General features: G+C 37.2%; 1 protein-coding gene across 1 annotated transcript in view; it reads left to right on the forward strand.

Moving 5' to 3' along the window:
* TOX (thymocyte selection associated high mobility group box) overlaps nt 1-22,781 on the forward strand; it is a gene marked incomplete at both ends in the record, with an annotated part of 310,566 nt that overhangs the window by 142,002 nt on the left and 145,783 nt on the right. Inside the window, one exon of the mRNA XM_080695338.1 lies at nt 21,592-21,657. Within this exon, the coding sequence (XP_080551464.1) occupies nt 21,592-21,657 (66 nt within the window). The remainder of the gene's footprint in view (nt 1-21,591; nt 21,658-22,781) is intronic.

Below are 22,781 nucleotides of genomic sequence, written 5' to 3' on the forward strand. Positions count from 1 at the left end.
TAGCATGGAAAAAAATGAGACAAAAGCACATGACATAGACTGCAGAAGATAAGTTGAGGGCAGCAGTGGCATGATGCTCTGGAAGAAAGGAGTCCTCATCCTCACCTCTCCACTGGCAAGATGAGGACTGGGAAGGGTTTCTACACTGGAAAAGAGGAAATAGCTTCCATAAAAGCTTATCTCACTTTTTCTAAAATCTGGGAAATAGTGAGTAAAATACAAAAGAGGCAGATCCCAATGGACAGGCCCATATCAGCAACTGTAAACTCTGCCAGGGAAGAGGCCTAATTACCTTAGAATTTTTTTCCTCTACAATCTAGGAATATTCATAAACCATGGGGGTGGTAGCAAAAATAATGAGTTAGTAAAAAATCAATGAATAAATTTTAAAAAATCACCAGTTGGTTAGGTAATAAGAATGAGAAAAGTGATATTCAGAGTATTGATTTTTTACTTGACACATTCAAAATAGTTCATATTTATTGGGATATTATGTAATGTTTCCATACATGTATAATTCTGTAATGTTTCAAATACATAAGCATATTTATCTTCTCAAATCTCCAACATTTCTTTGTGGTGAAAATACTCAAAATCATCTCTTGTGGCTTTTTTTTGAAATATCTATTCATTGTTATTATGTCTAGTCACATTCTGTGCTGTAGAACACCAGGGTTCACTGCTACTATACAGCTGTAATGAGTGCCTGTTGACTACCTTTTCCCATTCTTCCCTTCCCCTACATGTTCCAGCCTTTGATTATGGCTATTCTGCTCTCAGCGTCTATGAGATATATTCAGGCATATGTAAGATCATGTAGTATTTCTCTTCCTGTCTGCGACTTATTTAAATTAACACAATATCCTCTAGTTACATGTTTTCATAAGTGACAAGATTTCATCTTTTTATGGCTGAATAGTATTCCATATATAAACCATTTTATTTTATCCATTCATCAGTCCAGGGAGACATAGGTTGATTCCATTTCTTGGCATTTGTGAATAGCTGCAATAAACAAATGAATGGAAATGTCTCTTCAAGAGACTGATTTCATGTCTGTGCATATATACCCAGTAGCAGGATTACTGGATCACATGGCAGTTTGGTGGTGGTCTACTTTCAGAAAGGGAGTAAGGGAACAAAAGGTTTAGGAGTAGGTGCCAAATACATCCTAAACAGAAGAGTGACTTTTAGGCTTTTTAAAAGTTCACCTCTCACTGCAGTGTTGGACAGTGACTTCTGGGCTGTTGAAGGACAGGCCTAGATACTCTACAGTTCCTGAATTAAGACATAAGATATATGACAAAGGATAAGAAAACAGATAGGCTCCGCTCAATAGGTACTGTCTTCCTCCCCCAGGACTCTCAGGTCTTGCTCTCAGGTTTAACACCTCAGGAGTATAAGGCCATTGATTAAATAAGAATGCCCAGTCTTTTTTTAAAAAAAAAAAAACATCTTTTTTGAAGTATCATTTAGTTGCTGTGAAATCCCCCTTTGTTATATAGACAATTAAATGATTTTTAAATTAAATTTAATAGTTATGCAGTTATCCCCCAAATCTTGTCTTAAAACATCCCCCCAAAAATCTCTCAGGAGTTTGATCAACTTTAATAATGATTTAAATATAAGGATAATAGTCACATTTTATTTGCTTCCTATGATCTAAGTTTTATTTAAGGCAGTACCTATGTGCCAGCTCATTTAATCTTTACAGTGACCCATGAAGTAACCAATGTTATTTCCTCATTTTAGAGACTGAAAAACTGAAGCTTTGTCCCCATACCTAGTATGAAGCAGGGCTGCATTTGTACTGAAGGATGCTGGCCCTGAGGCTGCCAGTCTTGGCCAGCAGGCTGTACTGCATTGTTTTAAAATATATATTGACCATTCAAGAAGCAGGGCAAAAATCACTGTAAACATCTATATTCTTTCCATTATTTCCCTTTACACTATCAATACAGAATGAGAAGTCCAGCTTTAAAGCAAAATACCAAATATTTTACATAGACTTTACATATGTAGTTGGTACTGGATATATTGAAAAATATGAATAATTTGATACAAAACAGAATGGAGTTGGAGTTTTGGTAGTCATCTGGTTAACAAATTAGATCACCGAGACAAAAAAAAAATTTTTTTCTTTTTGTTGGTTTGAAATACCTTGTATGTCTGTCCACATTCATCAAATTAATAGAATAATTGCCAATTCTCTACTTTACCTTGTTCTCTATCAGCATAGCCTGAAACACAAATGTGATTTTTGTTCAAATGATATAAATTTAGTCATTTGCAAACATTCCTGGTCACTAAACTAGAAAGACTGTTGGGGATAGTTGGAAATGTTCCCAGAAAGTCACTTTGAGTACAGAACAGCACAAGAAGTGTAATTGTAGTATTGCCTCTTTATGAAACCAACTACTGACATTTTCATCCATGTAAAATCCTATATCAACTTACAAATATTTCTGGAAGGTATCGTGTCAAAAGAGCAAAGCATTAAATGGGCATATCATTTTCATAATCCTTTCCTAATATTAATTTAAGAAAAATGTAATTAATTCTCAGTGTGATAGGGACTGCAAGTAGGAATTTAGGCCAGAGGCATTATTTTTAGCACATTTGGAGGTAGATATATGACTGTAAATTACTCTTTTAATGTAAACTGTATAGACAAAAATACTTAAATGAAAAATTACCCTTTTAATGTGAACTGTGTAGACAAAAATACTTAAATGAAAAACCATCAGCATAAATCTTTTTCTGTATAATACTACAATATTATATACATGCCCTGTACATTTGGCAAAACCCATAGATACCAAGAGAAAACTCATTATAACCAATGTGCAACAACTCTAATAGAAAATGTTGAAAAATGTGAGATGGTGTCTGTGAAGATAGGAGTATATGGGAATTCTTTGTATATTCTGCTCAATTTTTAACAGATACATAAAATTGCATACATTTATGGGGTGTCAGGTGATGTTTCTATAAATGTAAAAAATTATATAATATCCTATATAATGTTCAAATAAAGGTAAGCATATCCACATGTCAAAGTATTTACCATTACTTTTTATTGAAAACATCCAATATCCTTTCTTCTAGCTTACTAAAAATATATTTTATATTAACATCATTTACAGTCACCCCACCATGCAATAGCACATCAGAACTTTTTTCGTTTAACTATAATTTAGTGCTGATTAATGAGTCTTTCCCTATCCATTCCTCACTACCTTCACACTCTCCCTATACTTGGATAGCTGTTCTTCTACTCTTAACTTCTATGAAGTCGGATTTTTTAGATTATACATATGAGTAAGATCATGCAGTACTCATCTTGTCATGCTTGGCTTATTTCACTTAACATAAACCTGACATCCAGCTTTATGTGTGTTTTCACAAGTGACAGGATTTTATCACTGTTTGTGGCTGGATGGTGTAGCATGGTGTATATGGACTGCATTTTCTTTACCCACTCATCTGTTGATGGACACTTAGGTTAATGCCATTTCTTGGCTTTCATGAATAGCATTACAATAAACATGGGGATGTAGATGTGTCTTCAATATACTTATCTTGTTTCCTTTCAATATAAACCCAGAAATAAACATACACATATATGTATGTGTAAATGTACATATATGTGTATATATGTAAATATGTTTGTATATATATTATATACACCTAGTAGACTATTTTTAATTTTTTGAGGGTCCTTCTTCCTGTTTCCCATAATGGCTGTACCAATTCACATGATCACTGACACTGCAAGGGCTCTTTTTTCCATGTCCTCTATAGCACTTGTCTTTTTTCTAATAGTCATTTTAAGTCTAGTGAGGTGGTATCTCATTGTGATTTGTTTTGCATTTTCCTGATGGTTCGTGATGTGGAGTACTTTTCACATACCTATTGGCAAGCATGTTTTTTTAAACATGTGCAAATATTCACTTGCTCTAGAAAGTGCTTGAAGCACAGCAGTGAAACCCCAATTCCATTTATGAAATGAATACTTCCATCTACTCAGAATACTAATGGTTTTAATGAAGATGCAGCATCTTACAAACAAATAATTAATTCTGCATAGAAAAAGATAAATAGAATCCTAATTGACAAATCACTAATTTTTCTTAGAGCTTTTAGATTTTAACCATGAGTGACAGTTATTACGTGTAGTTTGAAGAATTTGTTTTGTTATTTTACAACTCCCCAGATTAACTGTAACTTCAAAGTTTGTGTAATGCAGTGTGTCTTTGTTTAGAATTGACAGAGTTGTGAGCACATGATACTCAAGCCTCTTTCAGTTTTCTTTTGAACACCACTGCTGTACCAGTATTGTATTGGAGGCCCTATAACTATATTGCATTGTATGGACTATTCTGGACATATTTGAGTGATTTTTTTGTGGTTCTGGGGTTCCTGGAAACCCGTCTACCTCCAGGTTACACTCCCAGACCTATTTTTATATTTTTTATTTGGAGACAGGGTCTCTTAAGCCAGCAAGGCCGGCTTCGAACCAGCGCGATCCTCCTGTCTCCGCCTTCCAAGCATGGGGATTACAAGCGTGTGCCACCATGCCTGGCCTAAGTGATTATTTTAAAAATGACATCTAGATTGACTTAGCATTTGAGCTACTCTTATTTACATGACTCGTTTCAATGTTGATCTCATCTCCCATCTCATGGTTTATCATGAAAATGACCAAAATTACAAACTCAATCCAAGTCATAGACCCTGGCTTCTCAGCAGTAGCACTGTGAACACTTTGGGGGCTGTCCTGTATGTTATACTATGTACAAGATGGTCCCTGGCTTCTACCCATTAGATTCCAAAAGAACACATAAATCAAATCATAACAGTAAAAAATGTCTCCAGCTACTATCAAACGTCAGATGCCCTCCCCAAGGAAGATCACCCCCAGGTGAGAACCACTTTCATAAAAGATAAGGGTTGCATCCATTTTCCTACAAATGACATTATTATGTTCTTTATGGCTGAATAAAATTCCATCTTGTGCATATACTATAATTTTGTGATCCATTCATCTGTTGATGGACACCTAGGCTGGTTCCACAGTTTGGCGTTGTGAATTGTGCTGCTTAAACATGCATATGCATGTATCCCTATAGTATTTTGAGTTCAATTCCTTTGTAACATCCCCAAGAGTAGTATATCTGGTCATGTGGTGGCTCCATTCCCAGTCTTATGCTAAGTGAGATTAGCCAGTCACAGAAAGTGATGGGTCATAGGTTTTCACTCATGTGGAAGCTAGAGAGAAACTGAGAAACAAAGAGGACTTCAGATAAACGGAGGGAGATGAAAGGGGAGGTTTGATGATGGAAATAGGTCAAATGATCCTTTGTTCATATATAAAGTTGTCAATGTCAATGATATTATGGACCCGGAGGGTCCACGTGTGTGTGTATGTTTCTGTTTTGTTAAACCTCAGTATGATGTATAATTACAAAATCAAATTTTTAAAAACAGAGATATGGGTTGCATTCTGTAGTCATCACAGTTATTCAGTAAAAATGAACCAAAGTATGACTTAGCAACTGAAAAAGCAAAAGCAAAATAGAACTTTGAATCAGAAAAGAACTAAGAAAATGCTAATAATCATTTAAATAATAGAACTGTTTAAACCATACAGTTAATGCAGTTGGCATCACAGAAACCTTTCATTAAGTGAGCCTCACACCTCAAAGAATATTTGACTGAAAACAGTGCTCAGTGGAAGCTAATGGAGGAAATATAAAAAAGACTTAAAGAGAAAATAGTAGATGCAAGAAGCCTCTTGAGTCTTTCTACATATGCATATTCACAAGCCCTTTTCTTTTCAATAATCTGACAGTATGAAAATGCACTGTTTTAAAAAGTGCAGTTTGTAGTCTACAGAAAGACTGGGAGGCACATGTTTTGAGAACTACATTAGCTTTTGAAACCACTAATACAAATGGACTATTACAAGTGTAGGTCCATTGTCTGAAAATAGAATATAATGGGACATTGTGTAGATTTTAAATATTACATGTGGGATATGTCTTGTCATGTGTCCAAAGAGCTTTGTTGTTTAAATTATGTAGAATGGGGAATAGGCACTGTAATATAACTTTTGGAGGAAAGTTATATTAGCTTTGAATAAAATGCAACATTGTTCGGCTTTTTAAAGTAAAAATTCATTTCAGATCATTTAATCTGTTCTAATGTTTCGTTTTCCTCCTATTATTACTTCAGTATGTGTTTAATTTATTTGTTCAAGTTTAATGTCTCAAGTAGCACTGAAGGATTTCTTGGTGACAAGACTCATTAGATATATTTAAAAGATGTACATTCTGCTCAGAACTATTCAGAAGGCATTTTAAGCAAAAAAAAATCTTGAAGCCACTTAATCTAACATTAATATTAATTTACTTAATGGTTATAAAATATATTATGCTAGAATCTTTCATAGCAAATATGAAATGTGCAAAAGATATTAATAATGTACAATTTCTTAAAGAAGGTGAATGATAGGATACAGAGTAATAGAGATGATGTAATTTCTTTGATGTGAGCAATACCAGGAACACAGATGGCTGAAACTGCTTAGATTTTTATCTGGGTTGTGTAATTGCTGAACTGGAACAAAAATTGTTATACAGTTCAATGAAATAAGATGAGTGATTGTTATCTTATGGATAATTTAACGCATAAAACTTATAAGCTATGGAAAATAAGATGCTATAGCAGATCTATATCATCCGACTACATTGAAATATAACCTTGCACATTTTAGGGCAAACTCTCCGATGTCTTAATTTTTATGATACTAGGTTATCCTGATGCAATTTTAGTGAATGTGATATGATGTAGTTTTCTATAAGTACACAATATTTTCCATATAACTTAAAAGGATTTTAATAACACTTTGTATTTTCAGACAACTCCTGCAGCTTTGTGAGGTAGCTTTTATGACTACTCTGTAACAGCTGCTCCCCTGGGTAATCTAAAATAACTTAAACATTAGCCAAATAAAATATTGTGAAGAAAAATATTTTGTACACACACAGTAGATAAATATGTACATATTTAAATAACGTGTATATATGCATATCCCTATATGAGCATACATATACAGATGAGATGATCTATAAAGCTTTCAGCTCTTTGATGATTTCATTAGTATTTTCTTTTTTCCCTTCCATCTCTTGTCTCCTATCATCTTATATTTAAGTATAACTACATTTATATAGAGAGAGATAAAAATATGTCCATGTGTCCTTTTCCATATTAAATACTCTTTTGTAGGCAAATTTAGGGCATGCTGAACTTGATGCTTTCTACCTATTGATCTTTTAAATTATTGATGGAAACAGTCTAATAAACTTGCCATGAATAGGAAGTACCACTGTTTCCAGAACATAGAACAATATATAGAGGTATAAAGTCTTAAGATTTACCAGGGCTTTTCTGTATGTCATTTGAATCTGAAATAATTGCATAAAGTGTAATTTTTACTCTCCAAGACTAGTCTGATAGGAAATGTCAAGATAAGATTCCTATCTGGGTCTTTGTATTTTAAGGCCTACATGATGACATCTCTCCTTACTTCTGTCCTATTTTGCCATACCTGGAAAGAAACAAGAGACCCGCACTGCTGTGGGCCACATGGGAAAGGGAAAGAAGGAATTGTTCTCTGTGTGCCAGTCCACTAGGCTTTTCCTCCTTATGCTGGTGTAAATTCAGAGCAGACTGTTCACCAGTAACTTGACCTAAAAAAAAAAATCAGCTTAATGTGGAATGTCTAGGCACTATCTACTCTTAGGGATGGCTTTGCCTGACCTGTACCAGAAGTTTTTTAGCTATTATCTAAGCTCTTCTTTTCAAATTATTCGAGCTGGAATGACTAAAGAAAATTTGGCCCCTGTAAAACATGAAGAAATAGAAAACCAATATGTGATCTGGTCAATAGGAGCCTTTGTTCATGCCCCCAGAGAATAAGTTATTTTCAAGGACAGAAATTGATTTGGAAAATAAAACCCAGGATATAACTGCATAATAATGGAAGGGTGAGATATCTGAAACACTTGTGAGTTTTTACACTATTGCACTCAATTTTACTTAACTATTAACTTAATGTCACTAGATAAATAAAATATGCTAGGGAGGGGCTTAGTATCAGGATTAGGAAGGTAAATAGGACAGTCCCTGCCCTCACAGTGCCCATCACCCAGTGTAGGAGAGAGCCAGGGAACCAAGAGCATTACAGGTGAGATGAGCACAAGATGCCCCAGAGGCCTTCTGCAGGCACAGAGAAGGCACATCATTCATGATGGCAGGAAAGGTTTACCTCAGGTGGGAAGATTCCTCTGGGCTGGGAGAGTCTAGTTTATGTCTCTTGCTCCATCAGAATTAGTAAGACTACCTCCTTTCACACTCTGAAGTGTTCCAAGTTGGGATGGCAAATTCTACACTCATCTTAAAACATAAGGAGAGAAAGAACAGAAAGCTACAGGTGGAGAGGAATGCTAGGCAGAGGCCATGCAAGGGAGGTGCAGACGCCAGGACCATCTGGCTGTAAGCAAATCATTAGGCAAGAATGAGGATAGCACGAGGTAAGAAAGTAAAAGAGTAGGTGCAGAGAGCAATGATATTGAGAATATTAATACATAATATCTAGGTTTCTCTTTCCTTATTGATAAAAGAACCTAAAAATGGATATTGCCTGCCATATAGGGTTATTTTGAAGATTAAACGAGTTGGTGTGTGTGTATGCCCTGCATGATATGCAGGTGGAAACTGGACATTCAGTGAGTGAATGAATGAATTATTAAACTTATACTACATTTTATCTAGCAGTATATAAATTGTCTTTTAATTTTTATGTATTAGCAAGAGCACATTAGTTAGCATCATTTAGTAATATTTTATTTTTCAAGTTTTTCAGAAAAAGGACATAGGGTACCACTCCAGAAAGTAAGCAGAGGAAACCAATTGTCCTTCACCGTGCAAAATAAGGCTTTGAGCAGAACAGGAATGCTGATTTCAGCAACAAGATTTTTAGTTTCAGTTCCAACATGTTTCTGTCAATACATTATCCTCTAAGAAAAACAGTATCAAAGGGAGGATGAGGCATTTGGTAGAATGATACCAAAATCATAATAATAAAATAAAGTCAAATGGAAATGGGAGAATGAGTGGCCTAAGGGAGTAGATAGATCTTCTTCAGACAAGAAACTACAATTAAAAAAGAAAATCTTTGGAATGGAAACTCTGAAATATATGTAATTAATACTCCTTGGGAAGGTAACATCATATGCACAAAGCTTTAAGCTAACACATGGAAAACATGGCCATCTCCTTCCTTCCTTCCTTCCTTCCTTCCTTCCTTCCTTCCTTCCTTCCTTCCTTCCTTCTTTCTTCCTTCCTTCCTTTCTTCCTTTTTTCTTGCATTCTTTCTTTTGTGTGGTACTTGGGATGGAACCCAGGGGCATTCTATTTCTGAGCTATACCCCTAGCCCCATTTTTTATTCTTTATTTTGAACAGGGTCTCACTGAGTTGCAAAGGGCCTCACTAAGTAGCTGAGGCTGTCCACAAACCATAATCCTCCTGTCCAGCCTCCCAAATGTTGGGACTCTAAGCACGCACCACCACACTTGGCTGGATATCTTCTTGATAACAATATATGTCTGTCATCAGGGATGGTGGGTCACATCAATCAGATCATGGGTTCAATATCAAAGGAAATGAGCCAAAAATGGATGACCATATTGTATTTGAAGATGTTAAAAATTAATATAGCTGGGTGTGGTTTCACACACTTGTAATCCCTACATTCAGGAGGCTGAGACCAAAGGATTATGTTTCAATGACAGCCTCAGCCACTTAGTGAGGCTCTTCGCAACTCAGTGAGACCCTGTTTCAAAATAAATAATAAAAAAATATGGCTGGGAGTGTAGATCAGAGGTAGAATGCCCCTGGGTTCCATCCCCAGTACCGAAAAAAATAATTAAAAATTATAGCCCTTTTGGTATAACAAATAAACTGACTGACTTCTTAAATATTTTTAATGAATTGTACCTGCCAATGGGCTTTGCGCCCTATCACAGTGAGCAAATCCATACTCAAACTCAGTGACTTGAAGGATTGCATTTATTTCTCCCTGCTATTCTTTAAAATGTTATCATGTTTTCATTTAGAAAACAGAAACTCTCATGTTTTCATTTAGAAAGCAGAAAGTCTAGAATCTCAAAAAATGTTTAAAAAGATCTTTAAAAGGAAATGAACTAAAGCAAACTGAATCTCTTATATTTCCAATTGTTGAGATTTGTTCAGAATATACCAAAATATATTCTGACACTTGTCTTAGTATAAAGAGATTTTAATTACCAAAAGTCCAGTCTTGTAACATAATTATTATCAAATAGTTGCAATGTTATTTGTCTAAGTACTAATAATAGAGAAATGATAATATTTATTTTAATAACCTTATATCTTTTTATGTGTATTTTTATTGGTACTAGTGTCTTTAGTCTCAAAATTATTCAATAATTATCCTAGTTTGTTTAAAAGCTATGTATCTTGTCAGCTTACTCAATTGTAACCTAACTAGTCTTAAAGAGCTTCTGTTATTCCTCTTCTGTTATTCATCTGTCATTCAATTCCCATAATCATTTCAGTGCCCTGAACCTTCTAGTCTAACATTTTTCCTATTTTGAGGTTCCCAGATCTGAGTGTACTCTTCCAGATTAGACATATGGTGTAAAATAGTCTCACCTTTTTCTCTACATGTCATATCCTGAAAAATGCTCACACTGTGTTTAAAAAAGAATACCAGCAATAAAAGAGCAAACACCCCCAAAGCTATTGCTTTCACACTTTTCATTCCACATCTAGGTAGGATTTAGGTGGTGTGTAAGTGAGGTGAGAGCCCATAGAACGGGACGTGAGCTTAGGCAAGGACTGCGAGCAAGTTTGAGATTCTCCAATTGTTCTTCTCATAGATGGATTCAGGAAAGTTTATCTAAAACAGATCAGTGGTATGTGTAGTTTTATGGATTCAAACTTTAAAAGGTTTCAGAATTGCTTGGGAACTCATTTAAAAAACAAGGAAACAAGAAATCAGAAATCTTTGCTCTTGGTTTTTTTGATACTAGAGATTTCATGGATACCTTTTAGTAAAAATCAGTGGATATATCTCGATTATTTTGATCACATTAAACTTATTTCCAATAATATCACCAGAATGGCTTTAGAGTTAAGCTTTTGTCTACATATTATTGACTTCCTTAAACAGCCTATTGAAAATGGTTTGCTTGGTACTGAAAGTTCAAGATTAATGAAATTTTCTAGAAACTTGCATTGTTTTCTTTTAAGTAAAGTTATGCTTTCATGAGATAGGAAAGTTTTGTTTTTCTATTCGTTCCTGTTTCATATATATGTTTCTATCTGTGTATAGGAATTTAAAATCGAAGTAAGGACTCCTAAAAATAGCATAGTTATATCATGGAAGAAGATCGAGAAGGAGATGAGATTATTGTAACTTTGCAGTTAGGAAAATGGTCGCTTACCCACTGGTGCTATTGGGCTCCTTCTTAATTCAGGCTCTCCAGAAAGCAGACCCTGCAGTGAAAACTGTCCTGTTACCAGGATGGGTGGTCAAGACAGGGGAACCAGAGGGAAGAAAGCAAGGCTGGGAGACAGGGAGGACAAAACGTACTGAAACATTCCAACGCTAGATTCTGGGCATGAGAGACATATCCAGACAGACAGGAAGAGATGCCATTTGTAATTCCCCTGCATTCTCAGGGTGTGTTACCAGCCATGCAGATGCTGAGAAGGGCAGAAGCTCCTCAACCCCACCCAAGGCAGAGGTTCTTTATGTTACTTGGTGATCTGCTTAGGACCACCTCAGTCTACAGCTGTGACGGCAGCAAGAGTGCTGTCCCTGGGGCTCCATGACCATGGGAATCATCTGCTGCCAGAAGCAAAGGTCAATAGTCAAGTCCTGAGCATCAAGCAGGCTGAGTCCATCTGGCAGGTGTGTGGTTGAACAAGTTACAAATTCTTTTGCATCTCAGTTTTGTCTTCCAAAAAATAAGAGTTTAAAAGTCACAGTTTTGCAATATTGTGACAAAATTAAGTGGCTTAATATAATTATATAGGATTAAAAAGGATGATGTTAACTGTTTTGAACCATGATAGTATTATTATCTTACATGTGGAGCCTTTTAGATGATGACTTAAAAGAGTACAATGTGCATTAGAATTTATAAGTTTAGTGTATTTATTAAAATACAACAATAAAAACACTGTATTGTAGTCATGCCCTTAACATCAGAGAGAAATTGCTGTGTTTCTCTCCTTGAGATTCATGCCTTCCAGACATAAGGGCAGGTTTGGGTTTATAAGGACAGGTTGAGAGTAAGTGCATAACTTTATTATTGAAAGTTGAAGTTTCCAAAGTTAAGAAAGGAAATGTGATATATAATCCTTCCCAAAATAAATATATTGCTAGGACAAAAATAAAATCTAAATTTGTTTCCAAAGCAGAGCCTAGGTTCTGAACTGTGGGTTCCGTATTCTTCCTTCCCTGCTTTTCACTAAGTCTTCTGAACAGCCACTTTGTGCTCTGATGACTTTCATCTCTCCGTCCCTCTCAGATCTTAAGTGAAGTGTTTGCCAATCAAGTTTGAGTGACAGGAGCCCGGCCTAGATGGGCTCCTCTTTCCTAGTTTAGCTCTGTGTGCCTTTGGGATGGAACACAAATGTGCACAAAGCACTAGCAGTCATTCTGATTTTTTCTCTTTGGATATTGAGAGTCTTGGCTCTGCCTGGTCACTTTCTCTTAACAATGAATCCCTTCCCAGGCCCACTGAGCACAGGATGTTTCATTCAGTGAAGCTCAGCATGGAAACAGACTGACATAGATGAACGAGCTTGCATCAACGATGTGGTCTTGACGCAGGACAATAAGTAGACATGGACTTCCCCTCCAGGGCTCCTGACCAAAAGAAAATGGTCAGGGCCTGTGTGAAGTGGGGAAGTCAGCATACTCCACTTTCTCCTGGCTCCACAACGCTGTGCACCTTAGTGGTGACTATGCAACCCGCACTTTAGCCCCATCATTCCAACCTTTGCTTTCAAAAGGCTTTGCTCTAGATCACGGTTCATGGACAGCCTCAGCTACTTAGCAAGTCCCTTCGCAACTCACTGAGACCCTGTTTCAAAAAAATAAAAAGACTAAAAGATAGGGCTGGGGTGTGGCTTGGAGGTACAACGCCCCTGGGTTGCATCCCCAGTACCGGGGGGGGGGGGCGGGGGGGGAGTTTTGCTCTAAAGATACAGCAAAGGACTTTTGACTTTGTTGCCAAAAGTTATTTCTTCAGTAATAAAAAAAAGACATGTAATCTTATACTGGGCCAAGAAATACAAAAATGAAAGTTTTGTTTTGAAGATGTTGCCCTCTCTTATTATGATTTATTATAATACATCTTCTATAAAATATCAAAATTAACTTGCTCTTATAAACATTTCCATTTTTAGCTTTTTTAAAAAAGTATCAAATATTCCTTCAGAAAACACCCAGAAATGTAAGGTTTTTCCCTTTACAGGCAATACAATGTGGCACTGTTTTAGAAATTCCATGAGGCTTTTTTTCCCCTCCCTCTGCAGCAGTTTTCTGGTTTTCTTGTAATGGTTTCCCTAAAAAGATCCCATTTTCTGTGCCAGTGTCAATGATTGATTTACATTTCACATTCTGTCTTGATTTCTCTTGTTTTAGTGGCTTTGGTTGCCCTATATTGCTCAATATTACTAATCATTCGCTATGTTCCTACAGTGCTAGATGTCTGCTTTCAGTTTTTAAATAGAAGGAATAATAACTACCTAGTTTGAAAAGCTCTTTGGGATTATGGGTTTGGTTAATATCCTCTAAAAACAATTTTTAAAAAACCGGTAACAGAAGATTATAAATGACTTTTTATGTGATTGCCTCTCTGGGCATTTTGAAACAAAAACACAATGAAGAGTATAAAAGCACTTGGTCAGAAGGGCTAATCCTGGGCTGATGCCATTTACATTTAGATTTAAATAAGTCAGTCTATTTTTTCTTCCAAACTTTGTTTCAGTTTTGACATTGAGAGCACATGGAAATTAAAAAGCCCTAGTGTGTTTTGAAAAAATGGTAATGTCTAAATTCAGTTGACTTCTAAAAATAACAATTGTGATAAACATAAGCAGTAAAGAAGTACAGTTAGTTTTGTTTAATCAAACAATTTTAGCTGGGCGTGGTGGTACACAACTGTAATCCCAGTACTTCGGAGCCTGAGACAAGAGAATCTCCTCAGCTACTTAGTGAGGCCCTCAGCAACTTAGCAAGCTCCTGCTTCCAAATAAAAAATAAAGTAGTGCTGGGCATTGCATCTCAGAGGTAGAAAGCCCCTGGGTTCAATCTCTAGTACCACAAATAACAAAAATTATTTTATTGTAATAATTAACAACGGTTATCTAATATGTGGTTCATGTAGAGGGAATTGGGTCCATAGAACGTGAAAAGCACTGATGCCAGGCCTCGAGTCTGGGTCAGTGAACTCAGCACATACACGAGCCCTAACTTAGGATGGTTCAACTTAATGATTTATTGACTTAAGTTTTTTTTTTTTTTTACCTTACCATGATGAGATAGTGATGTGCACTTAGTAGAAACCATGTTTCTCACTCTGAATGTTGAGCTGTTTTTGGGCCAGCGACATTGAGGCTGGTGCTCTCTTGTGGTGCTGGGTGGTGTAAGTGCCGCAGCCCCAGTTGACCCCAGGATCAAGGGAAGCAGCCCACACCCTACAGTGCACAGCACTGCTGAGTCGCCATGGAAGGGAGGTTGGGGACATTCTATGCACTTTTTGACTCACAATATTTTCAACTTAAAAATGGATTTACTGGGTCATAACCCCATGGGAAAGAGAAGAGTGCGTAGCCGCCGAGTTTGGTTCCTATATTTTACAGGTGATAGAATATAAGCAGCATGCCATAGTAGAAAACTCTTCTACTCAGAGTCTAGATCTTGGTGCTATTCTCAGATGACTCACGTGACCAATGCTCTATTTCTTCTTTCATGACATGAGCGATTCAGATGGATGGTTTCAGGCATCTTTTTAAAACCAAAGTTCTAGAACACTGTGAGGTGCACTTCTACTTCAAATGACACCTGGCCATAAGCCTAAGACGTGGATGCCTTCTAAGATTGTGGGCTTGGCAGGAAGCCTGTGAAAACCCTGGCAGCAGCTCCTGGGTGGGGTGTGGTTGGGCGGACTGTGAAGGCACGGGCACACCCTGGTGCAGGAGGAGCCGGGATCTTGATCACTTCCCCGGGCCTCAGGCTTTGTCCAGCTACAAGCCTTTAACTGCAAGAGATTTAATGAGGAGGCCTGCTATGATATATGTATTTTTGTTTGGTAACTCGAAATTCCTTGGAAAGAGGACATAACTATGTATAGCGAGATTTCTTGATTCCTGGCCAAACTATATATTTTATACTAAATAAAATATCATAAAATAAAAATCTGGAGAAAGCAAATAAAAAATTTGAGCAATAGGGCCCATTCATTTCTATTCTTTTAAAACATTTCTCATAGAGCCTTAAAGTAAAAGTATGAGTGTTGGAAAAACTCTTCATATGGGCCACCAAAAAGGTCATGGTGCAGATGGAGTTGGAAAAGAATTTTCAAAACAAAGAATAGAGATACATATAGAAGTTTATTTATGAAAGCAGAAATACACATACAAGGGAGAATGTGGGCCATCCCCAGAGTGAGAGACTGATAAAGAGACAGCCAGCAGAGAGGTAGTGGGCGATCTCTGGGGCGAGCAGGGCTCCTCCCTTTAGGGAACTTTGTAAATAGTGAGCATGTGTGTGTTGACTTCTTCCAACATGAAGCACAGAGCAGGAAGTGACATTCTTTTATTCTTAGAATCTTTAGGCCAACATTGTCTGGTTGATGGATAACAAGTAGGCTATACCCATATCATTGGGCTTTGAACAGTATTTTCCTCAAGACTTATCTATCTAAAAATACATTTTGTAAGCTAACAAAGTATCTAAGCATGAATTAACTGTACTTATAGTGCTCTAAGTAAGATTGAGTGAACCGTTTAAGAATTCTGGCCTGAAGGAAACAGGCCTTCAGAGTGAAGGGAGGGTGATCATGGCAGTTTTTAGATTTAAAGATACAGTCTGTCTTTGCATCTGTTTGTATCATTTGTACCTTATTGTTCCCTTGATACCTGGTGCAGGGTTCCCTTTCCCTAAGCCACAGCAAGGAACTACTAAGGGCTTCTGTTTTGATATCAATTTTAATCTACCATTTTTTTTTTGTACTGAGGATTGAATCTTGGGACATTCTACCTCTATGCTATGCCACCAGCCATTTTTATTTTTTTATTTTAAAACAGGATCTCACTAAGTTGCTGAGAGTCTTGCTAAGTTGCTGAGGCTGGCCTTGAACTTTTAGTCCTCCTGTCTCAGCCTTCCAACTACTGGGATTACAGGCATGCGCCACCACATTTTGGCTTCACTGTTAAGTGTTTGGGTCAGTACCTTAAAGAAGAAAAAAAATATGGCTGGGATTGCAACTCTATGTTAAAGTACCTGCCTAGCATATGCTAGGCTCTGACTTAAATTTCCAGTACCACAGAAACAAAAACAACATTAAAACATTTTCAGAAAGCTGAATCTTCTTCTAAAGTTGCTGCCACTTTCTCTTAAGTCATTTATTTAATCGAGTATAGACTTTGATTTTTATAGATTAGAAAATAAACATTTCTTGAGGACTTTATGCTCCCCCTAAACTACAGAGCCACCAAAGATAACTAAGATATGTGCTGTGTCCTCTGAAACCTGCCAGAAACAGAGAGCTGCCCGGAGCCAGAAAGCTAGAGACCGCCAGCTCTTAAGAAGGGAAGCCCCGGAGTCAAAGAAACATTCCAATAACAAGAGGACAGGAAGCCATTCTGGACAGGTGGAGTTGGTCATGTGAGGGATGTATAAGAATAGGAAGTGGGCATGGTAGGAACTAGGGACAGAGACGCTCACAGCAAGGCCGCATGACCCTGCTTTCTAGAAACTAGCAATTGTGTTTCCATATCAGGAGGCCTTCAGACACATACTTTTGGGAAAGTTCTGAATATCATGATAGTAATTTTAAAAATCACTTGTATTAGGGTTCTCTAGAGACACAAAATAAACAAAATGTGTACAGGAGTATTTAGGGAGAGTGAGTGAGACAGACACAGAGATTTCTTATGTAAAATTGAATGATGCAATTGTGTGTGTGTGTGTGTGTGTGTGTGTGTGTAGTACTGGGGTTCCTGGAAACCCTTCTACCTCCGAGCTACACTCCCAGACCTAATTTTTATATTTTTATTTGGAAACAGGGTCTCTTAAGCCAGCGTGGCTGCTTCGAACCTGGAGATCCTCTGTCTCCACCTCCCAAGCGCAGGGAGGCTGATGCAGTTACTGAGGCTGAGAAGTCCCCAGATCTGTGGTTGGCAAGCCGGAGACCTGGGAGAGTCGACTGTGTCATTCCAGCTTGAAAGCTGTCAGGCTTGAGACTCTAGAAAAACTTGTGTTTCAATTGAGTCCAAACGCAAGAAAACACTGGTATTCCAGCTCAACAGTCAGGCAGGAGTAATGCAAGCCTTCAGTACCATGGCTGATGTCCATCTAAGAAGGAAGGCCATGTGATTTACTCAGTCTAAGGAGTTAAATGCTAATTTATCGAAAACAAAGTCAATTACCAAGCCAAACATGAGAAGAAGGGAGGAATGGGGTGGGAATTAGGTAAGGGCTAACTGGGTGATGTGTGCACGTATTCCTCCACCATCTTGTACCCCATTAAGATAGATGACTACAATGCAGCAATAAAATTTTTTTAAAAAGATAATACAGCTGGGTGTGGAGGTACACGCTTGTAATCCCAGCATTCGGGAGGCTGAGACCGGAGGATCGCGGTCTGTGGACAGCCTCAGCTACTTAGTGAGACCCTGTTTCAAAATAAAGAATAAAAAAAAATAATGAGGCAGGGATGTAGCTTGGAGGTCAAATGCCCCTGGGTTCCATCGTCAGACTTGCAAAAAAAAAAAAGAAAGAAAAAGAAAAAAGAAAAGAAAAGAAAAGACCAAAAAAAGAAAAGAAAAGACACTCTCCCATAAACACCCACAATAACATTTGAGCAAATGGTTGAAAGCTGGGCGTATTGGTACACACATGTAATATTAGTATGTGGGAGGCTTGAGACAGGAGGATTGCTTCAGCAGCATAGGAAGACTCTCAGCAACCTAGTGAAACCCTGTTTCAAAACAAAAATTAAAAAAGTGGCAGGGGGTGTAGCTCAGAGGTAAAATGCCCCTGGGTTTAATCCCCAATAACACACACACACACACACACACATACACACACCACACACACACACATACACACACACACACACACACACACACACACACAATCTGGGCACAATCTGGGTCTGTGAAGTCGGCACATAAAGTTAATCATCATAGCCCTCAGTTTTTAAGTACCCAGGGATAATCTGTAAGGCTAATTACTAAACTGTTAGTTTACTGATTATTTGTTTGAAAGCTTCATAATACCACAGAAATTCTGGGCAAAAGTTCAAAATCACTGAGATGTAGGTTAAATATCTTTTATGGAAGTACTAGGAACCAGAAGTATTTTAGAATTCATATTTTTTGAGATTGAAGAATATTTGGGTACATATGTGGAGGGATCTTTGGGATAGGACCATGGTCCTAACACAAAATGCATTTGTGTTTTCTATAATACATGTAGCCAGAGATATTTTTCTGTGTTGTTTAGTGTACCATTGTCTTGACTGCTGCTCATCATGTGGGGTGATGTCGCGAAGTTGCTACTTGTGGCATCACATTGGTAATCAAAAGTTTTCGATTTTGAAGCATTTCTACTTTTGGATTTTCAGATTCAGAATTCTCAGCCTGTACTGCCTTACTCTGTTATGAAAATCTTTTGGCATTGATTTCTGACTTGATAACTAGCTCATCACTATGATCAGAATGTGTTGATGTGCTTTAGTGGGCAAGTGTATGTTCTAGAAAGCCAGTCTTCCCAGGTTCAAACTGCAGCCATGCCTCTTTATGAGTGGTGTGACTTTGGACATCTAGCTTAACTTCTCTGTGCCTTTGTATTTTTATTTCTTAGGTGCAGGTACTAGTAATATATAGGTCTGTGCTATCGTGAAGACTAAATCAGATAATACATCAGTTAACACCTGTAAAGGCACAAGTAACAGGGACATGGAATGTGCTAAGAGATGGGTATTTTATAGCCACATACCTTTTATTGCAAAATTCTCTTTCAGCCTTGGCTCAGTAATACATAAGTATTGGTACTTTTTGAGGAAGAAGTTCCTATCCAAAGCAGTAACATTGAACATACTCAATTAGCGTATAATTTGGATAGACTAAAACCAAAACTTAAAGTCTTAGTTGGCTTGAGAATGACACCAGATTTAGAAAATGAGTTAGAGAAGATGAAATAGAAAGTAGCACATTTATAGAATATGCATAGGCCCTGGAGTATTTGATTCACTTCACTACTTCTGTTTGGTTTAGTTTGTTATAGTCAAAGAAACTGTCCATATTTAAAATGGTTCTCTGGCATCTTAACATTAAAAACATTTGCAAACAAACCGGTGTGCTCCAACAGTGGCTGATAACTGAGAAATGCACGATGTTGCTCTTCGTCAGCTCTTGAGTTGCTAAGAGTAATGGTCAGATAGATGGGGGCCCGTTGGTCTTTGGGTTCACAGCCACTTGACCCATGGCATGGCATCCCTGGATAATTCACTGAGATTCAAGGGTCCTGAACCAGTTGACAAAACAACCAATATATCCAGCTCTTCTTCTCTAGTTGTGTTATTTCTGATTTGCACCAACAACCACAGTATTCAAATAAGTAATCTGTTTAGATAAGTTGTTTTCAGGACATAAAATATATTGACGATATGATATGTGACGTGACCTTTATTTGAATTTAACCAAAAGAAAGCTCTAGCATCTGTGTGTGGGGGGAGGTTTTACTTTTATATTTTATGATTATGTGAATCCTCAAGGCACCCACTACTGCTGACTATAGTTTAGAGGCCCTGGTACTTCTGGAGTGTTTATATAATCTTTTAAACTACCAACTCATAGATGATGGCATGAGATGTCTATAACATTTTCTTTTCTGTTTTGATGTAACACATTTTTTCTGTTTCGGTGGTATATAAACAGGTCCGTATTATATTGCATTTGTACCTTTATATTGATAACTGTTCTGTTATTTATTTATTTATTTATTTATTTATTTATTTATTTATGGTGGTACTGGGGTTCCTGGAAGCCCTTCTACCTCTGGGCTACACTCCCAGACCTATTTTTTAAAATATATTTTTATTTGGAAACAGGGTCTTTTAAGCCAGCGCGGCTGGCTTCGAACCTGCGCGATCCTGCTGTCTCCGCCTCCCAAGCATGGGGATTACAAGCGTGCGCCACCACACCTGGATAACTGTTCTTTTTTAAAAAAATTTTCCTGCATTTTCCTGTCCCCCCCATCTGAAGTGTGTCATTGGACATATATCCAGACTCAGCTCTTTGAAGTTGGTTTTATCTGTTGATTTGATTATTACTTTGGGAAAATTCCTCCTCTAAATAACGAAGAATGCTTTATGCATTTATCAAGTGACTAAAAGATAGTGGAGAATTAAGTCTCAATGGAGTGATCACTGCTTTCAAAAAACAACATTGTGAAGAGCATTTTGTTGTTATTTATTGTGACTGGTACTGCCTGATAGTCTGCTTACAATTGGGCTGCCCATGTGAATTTCCTCCTTTTCTCTTGTTCTAACTTGCAAATTCTTGGGTGAATTTCTATGCATTCACAATACTTACCTTAATTCTCTATCTTTGAAAATATTTCAAAAGAGAAAATTTAATCACCACACCTGTATGTCTTTATTGCTATTCATTGTTATTCTTATATCCATTCTTAGCCATGGTTATAGCAGCACATGCTCTTTTCAAATATGACTATAAAGTTAATTTTTTATCAGAAAGCTATTATGGCCAAGCTACTTTTAATCTATTATGAAAACTCTACATCTTCTTTTTCTTTTTTGAGAGCTGAATTCAGAATGCACCGAGCTGTGCCTCCTTGTATTTCCATTATTCCTTGCTTTCAGAAATCATACCATTCATTTAATACTTTATTACAACCAAGCTGCAATATGTATACATGGTGTGCAAAATGAGCCATTTTGTTTTAAAACAGATTGTAGATGAAAGGAAACCATTCATTTCTTGCTTGCTTGCTGTAATTACTAGAGCACTAATTACTCCGAATCACTGACATCCAGGGTCACTTAAGAGGACAACAGAAACATCAAAGAAAAGATGTGACTCGCCTGCTATGACAGATTTTTCATACTCCCAGCTACAGTATTTTTATAGCTACTGTTTGCCAGTTTGATAGTGGAAAAAAAAACCCATACAGTACAGTCAAGATTGCTGACTGTTTACTATTATTTCATTTGCAGTTTGACGGTGAGAACATGTATATGAGCATGACAGAGCCGAGCCAGGACTATGTGCCAGCCAGCCAGGTGGGTTAATTAATCTTCTCTGCCTTGTTTCAAATTGTAATTAAACAAATTCAAAGAGTTGCATTGCAAATGAGGAGCACTATCAGTAACTGCCGCAATCAGGAATAATCATAATTTATAAACAAAGCATTTAAGCCTTGTTTCCAGTTAATGAGATGGAGCTGATAAAATACCGGGCTGGCATTTGTTGAAAGGTTCCACCTTGTTTCCTCTCCAGAACGGCAAGCAGCTGTTTTGCCAGCATGATCTTTCCTAAACAGTTGTTGTACCTTTAGGAAATAAAGTCTTACAGGTGCAGGTTATTTGTGCTTCTGAGTGTAGACAAGTTAATCATTATAAGCTACACATGTCACAAATAGCTTTCATCATCAACTGTTGGGGCCATTTGCAATAAAACATTACGTTCATCACGGAAATCACAGGGCTGATGGGCAGTAGAAGCTGCCTTTAGGATCTTCTGACCGGGGGGGGGGGTCATCTCAGACCCCCAAAGTGCCATAGGATTAAAGCCCTTCAAGGACACCTTTGTATCCATTTCATTGAGAATGGTTGACAGAGTGTTTAATCATGAGAAGTGACAATAGAAGTCCAATGAGAATGTAAATGATCACATTTATAAAAGTAAATGCTTGTCTATTTATTTATTTTTACATACTTAAGACCAGGCCCTTTAATCCAGAGAGGGCATTTAAAGCAAAATTATAACTGCCCTGGGGTACCAGTATAACATAAAATAGAAGAACCTTGTTATCAAAAATAAATAAGTGAACGAGATTCCACAGGAGCATGTTGTGAACACACCCTACTTTTTTGTAGAAGAGTGAAACCATGGTAGCTTAGGATGCCACATAACAGTCACTAGAGTGTAAGCCCTAACAGTATTTCCAATGCCTATTTTTCTGCCTAAATAGATGTGATCACTGGGCAGGGAGGGGGAGCAGAGAGAAGTATGAAACTACTTTTCCTTCATGGTGGTTGTCAGGGAATTAAATCTAATGTGCATGTTGGAGATATAGTCTGTGAGCAGAATGTCTCTTGCTTAACTCAAAACAGGCAAGCATGCATCCTAGTGAATTTTGCATTTATTTAGAAACATTATAGCCACTGCCTTCTCCATACACATC

Source organism: Muscardinus avellanarius (assembly GCF_963383645.1).
Source record: "Muscardinus avellanarius genome assembly, chromosome: 4".
In the NCBI taxonomy this organism is placed as follows: domain Eukaryota; kingdom Metazoa; phylum Chordata; class Mammalia; order Rodentia; family Gliridae; genus Muscardinus; species Muscardinus avellanarius.